Source organism: Carya illinoinensis, chromosome 6, assembly GCF_018687715.1.
Source record: "Carya illinoinensis cultivar Pawnee chromosome 6, C.illinoinensisPawnee_v1, whole genome shotgun sequence".
NCBI lineage: Eukaryota > Viridiplantae > Streptophyta > Magnoliopsida > Fagales > Juglandaceae > Carya > Carya illinoinensis.
The window spans coordinates 5,872,932-5,881,803 of NC_056757.1; the positions used below are offsets into that span (position 1 = coordinate 5,872,932).

An 8,872-nucleotide genomic window follows, 5' to 3' on the forward strand; every position below is an offset into this window, starting at 1 on the left:
ACTATTAGTCTATTAATATATAGTAATATTTATTAACTTATTTACTATAGTCTATAACAAATAACTAGATGTAATAACTAGTTACTAATATATTTATTAACTTATTTACTATAGTCTATAACTAATAATAACTAGATGTAATAACTATTAACTAATAATATGTAATAACACTAGTTACACTAGTTCTAATAGATAATAACTTAAAGATATTAATTTAATATATATTAACTAATACTATACTATTATAATTTTTATATATATTATATATTAGTAATACACTAATGCTAATACTATTAAATTAGTAAATTAGTAATATTTATTAACTTATTTACTATAGTCTAATAACTAGATAGCTTAGATGTAATAACTACTAACTAGTAACTAATAATATGTAATAACACTAGTTACACTAGTACTAATAGATAATAACTTAATGATATTAATTTAATATATATTAACTAATAGTATACTATTATAATTTATATATATTAACTAATACTATACTATTATATATATAATATATATTAGTAATATACTAATACTAATACTAATACTAATACTAATACTATTAGTCTATTAATATATAGTAAATTAGTAATAATTATTAACTTATTTACTATAGTCTAGTAACTAGTAACTAATAATATGTGATAACACTAGTTACACTAGTAGTATAGTACTAATAGATAATAACTTAAAGATATTAATTTAATATATATATATATAACTAATAGTATACTATTATATATATTAGTAATTTACTATATACTAATAGTCTAATACTATTAGTCTATTAGTATATAGTAAATTATTAATATTTATTAACTTATTTACTATAAGTTTATAACTAATAACTAGTGTGAATTACTAGTATATTATTGAATTTAACTAATGATGTTAATATATAAGATATAGTTATATAAAATCTATATAATCAATTTTAATTTTTATACATTAGTATTAAATGCTATTATAAATTTATTACTTATATATTAGTGTTATATGTTATATTATACATTAGTATTATAATGTTACATGTTATTAAGCATTTTAGTATTTATACATTAATATTACTTGTTATTATATTTATATTTATATGATTAATATATAGAAAAACACATATATTATTTATAAAATATATACATTAGCAGAGTCGGAGTCGGTGGGAAGTCGGAGTCGGAATCGGAGGCGGAGTCGGAGTCGGAGTATCAGAGTCGGATCGGAGCGGAGTCGGTGTCGGATTCGCCTGGACTCCGACTCCGACTCCGACTTCTCACCGGAAAAATCCTCCGACTCCGGCTCCGACTTGTTGGAGCCGGAGTGGAGTTGGAGTCGGATTTTCAGATTTTTACTCAACCCTAACCACCGGTGCGTAAGTATTTTCCTTTTAGTCACATTTGACAAAAAAAAAAATAATATGCAGTGTGTGCAGAGGATAAATAGAATTTTTCTATAAAGAAATACGTACTAATTAATTGAAAATTTGTGATACAGAAGTCCTGATCTCTGAGGGCGGGAACAAGGGCAGCTCCCGTTTTCAAATCTAAAGAGAGCTGAAAAGTCAGAGCATTTGAGGTCACTCTTTTCCTCTCACCTTGGAATTTCACCTCCACAAGGCACAAACCAGCTCCCTCTTCTCGATCTTGGAAAAGAAAGAAATAAAAAGGTAAAGTGAAAAACAAGGAAATCTGGTACTCTGTTTGTTTGTTTGTTGGTTCTTTGTTTTATATATCTGATTAATCGCTGACGTTCCACAGATTTTTACAGAGTTATTTTGTTGGTATTATATATCAATCATATTTCTGCAATCTTGCATACCAAGTCTGAACTGAACCCATTAAACTTCTTTTGTTTTCATTCGTTGATGACTGGCTCCAGTCTAATCTCCAGGTTGCTTTGGTCTCCCAGTCAAAGGTATTTGATCCAGATCTTGCTCTTCTAATTGGTTCTTTTTGTATTTTTAAATATATAAAATTATTGATTTGCTATTATTTATCGCGTCTTGGGAAAAGTTAGTTGGGTTTTGTGCTTTGATGGATCACTCATCTCTAGGATCTTTTAGACGGGAAATTCGTACCATCCCCTGTTTTAGCTTTGAATTCTTTCACCCATGTGTGTTGGAAAATTTTAGTAATTTTATCAGCGGGGAAGTTCTCATTTCGTAATTCAAATACTCGGTTTGTGTTGATTTTGAAGCTTGAGGGTGTTTCAGAAACCACCAAAGTGTTGAATGTGAATAAAAGGTGCAAACTTAATCCATCTTCTGAATGTATTTGTGTCTTCTGTCCTTTACTCTTAAGCTATCATTTGGCTTTTTAACTAAGAGAAACCAATTTTGGTTCTATGGATGTCATATATTTTTTGTTGTTAGAGTTGGATGGTAACTGGATTGGATTTGAAGCAAAGCTGAAAGAATCATAAGCCAAGTCATCTTTTTGTATACTTTTTTTGAGTTTGTTGAAGCGTATGTACATTTCTGCTTTTTAAAGGCTTGACCAGTCTGGTGGTAGCTTTGTCACTTATCAACGAGGAATAGTGTTGCAATTGGATACCCACTAGATTGTTCTCTGCATATCACCGCAATTTTTGGGAGGATTTTAAGACATTTTTTTGGTGACCTCTCGGCAAATGGTGTAAATGTGTGTGTAGATGAACACTCAGTGAAGTGCTAGTTGGTGTTGGACTATTTCGCAATGGAAAAGAGGAAATGGTTGTGGAAGAGGAAGCCTTCTGACAAAAGTCCATTTGAAAGTGAGAGTTCGCGGTCGATATCTTCGCATTCAGAGAGATACTCTGATGATCCGGTATGACACAGAATCCTCGCAAAAATTAGAATGTGTTAAATTATGACTTCCCTGACGGTTTCTTTTGTTGCCTTTTAACTGACTAAATAATTAATAATGATCACAAAATCCCATCTTTTTTGCATTCTTCCACCACCCCCCCCCCCCCCCCCCCCCCCCCCCCCCGCGTTTTTTGTTGGAAACTTGGTTGTAACGCCCTTACTCTTAGGGATGGGATGCTAATATCATTTATATCATAGCTTGAAGAACACAAAATTTCTGTAAACCAAAAGCCTGAGCAAACCTTAATTGATAAACTTTAGCAACATACCATCTTGTTACAATTCATAAAAAGAAACCTAATTTAGTCTTTAGCCTAAAAACATTATACTAAACACAGTGACTAAATTATAAAGTGAGTAGAACCAAATTAACAAGATAGGTAGCCAACTAAAGCCTGTATGCTCGAATGTCAAAATTTGCATTAGGGAACGAGGAGAATGAATGCTCGTATTTTCTAGGATGACTAGCATTCTTGGCAATTGTTCAATAGAAGTAGTGAAGTTGAAGTTAATCCCAGATGCATTCTTGGCAATGTCTGCCCTTGTACATCACCTCCATGATATAGGCAGGATCCATGACGTCATCACAGCACAGACAGTATAAATGGTAACTGGATTTGAAACTCACAACTACACGTGCTTACAATAATGAAACAGCCACCCTAATCCCAGCTTACATTTGCATATTGCTTCCTGATTTGTAGCTCTAATAGAAACCTGTGTTCTTCCCTTTTGCCAACATAGAATTGAATTGTGGGCATTTTGGAGCTATTGCATGAGGTTGTCATATTGTTTTCATGCATGTTGATCATTGTTTTATCCATAATCAACTCATTGAATCAGGAGGCATTCGAGTCATCTCCTAGTCACGACACTCAATCACCCGAAGCCACATCAAAAGCTATGGAAAGTGCTGAAGATGTTAGTGACGCTTCATCAAAGAAAGACATTAATGATAGTATTCAAAGCCTGGCAGAGAAGTTATCAGCTGCTTTAGTAAATGTTATCGCCAAAGAAGACTTGGTGAAGCAGAATGCAAAAGTTGCAGAAGAAGCTGTTGCTGGTAATACTCCCACATACAATGCTAGGGAGCGTCTGCTATTTCTTATTCTAAGAACAACCAATCAAAATGCGATGTTTCGTTGCAGCACATTAGTTGAAATGGATTTTCTCTCATAATGTTTCAAACTAGAAGCTTGCATGAATTGCCTGATAAGTTTTTAAATCTCAACCAAACATGGTAATTGATGTATTCTTTTCATCTTTAAAAATATTTCTCATAGTTCAATATATCATTCTAGGATGGGAGAAGGCTGAAAATGAAGTGGTGGTCCTAAAGCAACAACTTGAATTTTCAGTTCGGCAAAACTCAGTTCTTGAAGATCGGGCGAGCCATCTTGATGGGGCCCTCAAAGAACTTGTTCGGCAGCTAAGACAAACAAGGGAGAAGCAGGAGCAAATGATTCTCGAAGCTGTGATGATGAAAACCCGTGAGTGGGAAACCACTAGACTCAAACTTGAGAGCCAGCTTCTTGAGCTCCAAAGCAACACTGAAGTGGCTAAATCTGGATCTCATGCAAATGTTGATCCTGATATTTGCCATAAACTTGAATATTTGGAGAAGGAGAACTCAGCTCTCAAACTTGAGCTCCAATCACAATCTGAAGAGTTGGAAATCAGGACGATCGAGAGGGACTTGAGTACCCAAGCAGCTGAGATGGCCAGCAAGCAACATTTAGAGAGCATAAAGAAGGTGGCCAAGCTTGAGGCTGAGTGCCAGAAGCTTAAATCAATGCCTTGTAAATCATTCAGGGTTAATGATCATAAATCCACTCTTGCCTCCTCTATTTGTGTTGAATCCCTTGCAGATAGTCAGTCAGAGAGTGGAGAGAGGCTCAGCTTGGGAGAGATTGATACTCGCAAAATGAGTAGTTCAGAGTCAAATAAGAGTGAACATAGTTGCTCGGACTCATGGGCATCTGCCCCGATTTCTGAACTTGATCAGTTCAAAAATGATAAGACTGTTAAAAGAAATATCCAAGCCTGTTCTGTTCAAATTGATCTCATGGACGATTTTCTTGAGATGGAGCGACTTGCTGCACTACCAGAAACCAAGAGTGAAGGCCTTGGTTTTGCACCAATAGTTTCCAATCAATCTAGTAATGGAGAAAACTCCCTGAGAACTGAACTAGAAGCCCTGACTCGTCAGAAAGCTGAATTAGAAGAGAAGCTAGGGAAGGTGGAAGCACAGAAAGCTGACCTGGAGGGTGCTCTATCCACAAGTCAAGACCGTATTGAGGTATCCCGGCTTCAGCTGAGGGAGGCAGAACTAAAGTTGGAGGAGTTGCAAACAGAGCTGAACATCGTGAAAGAAACCAAGCAAGTTGTTGAGTCTAGACTCATTTGCATGGAAGCAGAAGCAAGGACCATGTCAGCAAAAGTTGACGCTTTAGAAGTAGAGGTTCAGAAAGAGAGGACTTTGTCAGCAGAAATTGCAGCTAAGTGTCGAAAATCAGAGGAAGAGCTATCAAGGGAGAGGCAGGAAATTGAACTACAGAAAACTACAAGCTCGAATGGTGAATTGAAGATAAAACAGGTCAGTCATCATGAACTTTTGTTATATACCGTGTTGCATATTTGAACTTCTATCATTTTCTTGTTTTCTGGTTATGAGCAATGTATGGACATATATATTATGTTTCTTTATATATAACGATCTGAGGATTTTGTGTAAATCAGGAGGACATAGCTGTAGCTACTGGAAAACTTGCAGAGTGCCGTAAAACAATAGCATCTCTTGGGAATCAGCTGAAATCTCTAGCAACACTGGAGGACTTCCTGATTGATACTGCCAACATATCAGAGCTTTCTGCAGGTGCATCGGTGATGCCTAAAGCTGACGGAGGATTGTGGAAATTGCATTGTAATGAAACATTTTTACCTAAAAGAGATTCTTATTCTTCACTAATGGCTGATGAAAGTTCTGGCCCTATAGGAAATAAAACTGAAGAGAACTCCCCACCATTTTCATCTTCAGCAACTTCAGCTGCTGCATCGTCAATTCATGTCATTTCGGAGAAGAATCGAAACGGGTTTGCGAAGTTCTTCTCACGTACGAAGAGTGGGTTAATTTAGGGAGGATGTACAATACAAGGAGTAAGTGGTTTCTCAGTTGTAAACAGAGAATTTTGGATTCTTTTCCATTTGAAAGCTGCGGATTGCATGCCCGTTTAATTGGCAGCAAAAGAGTTTGCTCCATTTCCTTTTCACATGAATGTGATCTTTGCAATCTCAAATGCCAAGCAAGCCCTCTGTTTTAATGAAATATTCACCAGAACGAGATTCTAATTCTTCACGAATGGATGATGGTGGGAATACATCTTCATGTAAGATTACTCTCTCTCAAGTTTCTTCCAATTACTCTTGAATTTCATTTCCTTGTTTTGAGCTTTCTGCAAATCTTTCGAAACTCCTCCAACCTCTGACTTCTGCTCTTTTTGGAATAAAAAAACTGTATTGGGTCTCTCCAAACAGTACCTTGGAAACGGCAAACTGACTACATGCTACACAAATCGTGTTCTGTTTTTACATTGCAGAAAATTGTAATCAACGGCGAAGAAAAGACAATACATATTAATGTTTACCTAAGAGTTGAGGTTTTCAATAACATATATGAACAAAAAACAAAGAAAGTCTTGCAGCGCTGTGCGTATATTCCATTCAAACATCAATGCAAATATTGGAAAGCACAAACACATATACATATGTGAAAGTATGAGAAAATGATGCCTTCTACATATTTATTGCGGTCAAAGTGAAGTGACCATGCTCGGTTGAATCGCTGAAGCTTCTTTGTTCTGCAAGCAAGGAAATATGGAAAAGCTACAACAGCAGAGCAGCGCCAAACTGCAAAAAAAGCAGAAAACTGTCAATTTTCTCCCTCTACCAAATCTGTATTATTTTATAAAAATGCCATTCATTTTATAACATAACTATGACAAAGGTTGTGTCTACACGTTTTTGCCAAATTAAAGTGAACAACAGACATTAACATCGATCAATTAATGGAACCCCATTTATAGAAAATATTCAAACAAGCAGTCCAACTATCTAGTTTTCAGTGCTTGGAAATAGGACTCTGTGAGAGAGAGAGAGAGAGAGAGAGAGAGATACCAACTCTCGAGTAAACCCGTTTCTTGTTTTGGAGTCACGTAGACGTACTCTACTTGTCGCGTTGAATTGTTATTCATTTGGATAGCGACCGGTGGTGGAGGATATATTGGTGGAGGAGGATATACTGGCGGTGGAGGATAGGCAACATAATTTGGATTCCCTGCGAGTATAAAAACCATCGTACTATTAATTACCATTAAACAAAATAAACCCATCAATCATGATTGCCATCAATTCTCCGATTCAAATATTTTCTATAATTTAAAGAGAGATAGAGATAGTACGTAAATTCTGTAATATTTATTAATATAATGGATTTACGTGCTATATCTGTTCGAATTGTAAAAATATCGAAACCAGAAAATCGTAAAAAATATAGATTAACCCATCACTGCACAGATAAATTCAAGAAGACATAGCACACGTACACTGAGGAGGAAGACCAACAGGAGGCTGTTGAGGACACCAACTGGAGGCTGTTGAGGAAGACCAACAGAAGGCTGTTGCGGAACACCAACAAAATCAGGCTGTTGCTGGTCGTAATAATGCATGATGATGACGATCTCTCTTCAGAATATGTTCTCGAGCTGCACGCTCGACAAAAGATTTGAGATCAAGCTGGGTACGTAGGAATGAGCCATGGAGATTGAGGATGTTTTTTAGTTTTTATAGATATAGAGAGGCATCAAGCTTAAGCCAGGTAAGGCTGAGTGTCTAACCTGAAATATCACGTGTTTTGTTAAGTGGCGAAATGGACAAACAAGCTCCTCGGAGAAAGTGAGGGACAAATATCTCTCCATCAGCCTCCATCCAAACTTGGTCGCAATATCGCATCGATACTGATTAAACTGAAGTGCATCTGCAACTTTGTTAACATCAAATATGTGTATATATAGACATACACACACACACAACACAGAATATAGGCATGATCGGCCATTGCTCTAGGTGGAAGGGCTCTTCCAACCAGCGGGCCTTGGAACATATAAAAAAGGCCCATAATACATTATACACCAAGAAGTCCAGAGCATAGATCCAGAAGTCACAAAGGGATAATCAAGAGGAATTTAAAAAGAGATATGCATGTCACCACCTTTAACGGAAGGATAAAAACAGTAAGAAGTGATAGGATTATTCAAAATCCTAAGACTTGATCTGTTCTGATAAATCCTGGATGAGATATGTACAACAAATGAGCCTATATATACAGGTAATCTTTGAAGTTTTAGGGACGATCACTTCTTAAAACTGACTTTAGCATCATAATGTTTGTATGAGGAGCCCCTATTCGAGTTTCATCAACGGAGATCGGCTGAGCAGTTGAAGATTGGAAGTGAGACACGACTTCAACATTTGGTGCCGTCTGTGAGAACGTGCGATTCAGCGTGGTTCTCACATGCTAATTATAACATGCTCTGTAGCAAGCCGAACGATGGACTTTGAACCATTATCTGTGGAAACATGACTAGCAGTAGCAGAGGAAAAGTTGAAATAAGCTCTGGAGGCCATGAGAATTTTACAAAAGGAGAACAACGACTTAAGATGGAAGAATGCCAATTCTCATAATGACGATGTGCCTGCCCACAACGAGCAAGGTGAGCAAGAAGCACATTGTAGGGTCTAAAAGGATGCTGAATGAGAAGAAAGAGAAATGATGCATGATGATTTAAAGAAGTTAGCGGGAAAAATATGAGGAGATGGTGAAGAAGATGGGCGGTTCTTCCTCGGTGGAAGGCCTACTACACCAAACGGATCTGCCGTACAACGCACATATTATGGTTGAGCCGCTCCTGCCAAAGTTTAAAATTCCTCAGATAGATATGTATGATGGGTCCAAGGACTCAGTAGATCATC

General features: G+C 36.5%; 1 protein-coding gene and 1 long non-coding RNA gene across 9 annotated transcripts; one reads left to right on the forward strand and one right to left on the reverse strand.

The window, feature by feature from the left end:
• The first annotated feature begins 1,504 nt into the window (after positions 1–1,504).
• Positions 1,505–6,318, forward strand: LOC122314500 (filament-like plant protein). 7 transcript variants are annotated; one of them, XM_043130130.1, is made up of 7 exons: positions 1,507–1,666; positions 1,879–1,914; positions 2,197–2,243; positions 2,650–2,804; positions 3,689–3,908; positions 4,147–5,441; positions 5,585–6,318. In XM_043130130.1, exons 4-7 carry the CDS (start codon positions 2,694–2,696, stop codon positions 5,978–5,980), a joined length of 2,022 nt encoding a protein of 673 aa, XP_042986064.1. In that variant the 5' UTR covers positions 1,507–1,666; positions 1,879–1,914; positions 2,197–2,243; positions 2,650–2,693; the 3' UTR covers positions 5,981–6,318. The 7 variants fall into 7 exon arrangements, with proteins under 7 accessions (XP_042986066.1, XP_042986064.1, XP_042986059.1 ...); XM_043130132.1 differs by lacking the exon at positions 2,197–2,243 and having other exon boundaries at positions 1,505–1,666; positions 3,692–3,908; XM_043130125.1 differs by lacking the exon at positions 2,197–2,243.
• Positions 6,319–6,530: 212 nt separating this feature from the next.
• Positions 6,531–7,869, reverse strand: LOC122314501. Of its 2 annotated transcripts, XR_006243723.1 has the most exons (4): positions 7,738–7,869; positions 7,447–7,605; positions 7,019–7,178; positions 6,531–6,751 (listed from the first exon to the last, which is right to left on the reverse strand). It is a non-coding gene; the product is annotated as an uncharacterized LOC122314501 (long non-coding RNA). The 2 variants fall into 2 exon arrangements; XR_006243722.1 differs by lacking the exon at positions 7,738–7,869 and having other exon boundaries at positions 7,447–7,673.
• Positions 7,870–8,872: the final 1,003 nt, after the last annotated feature.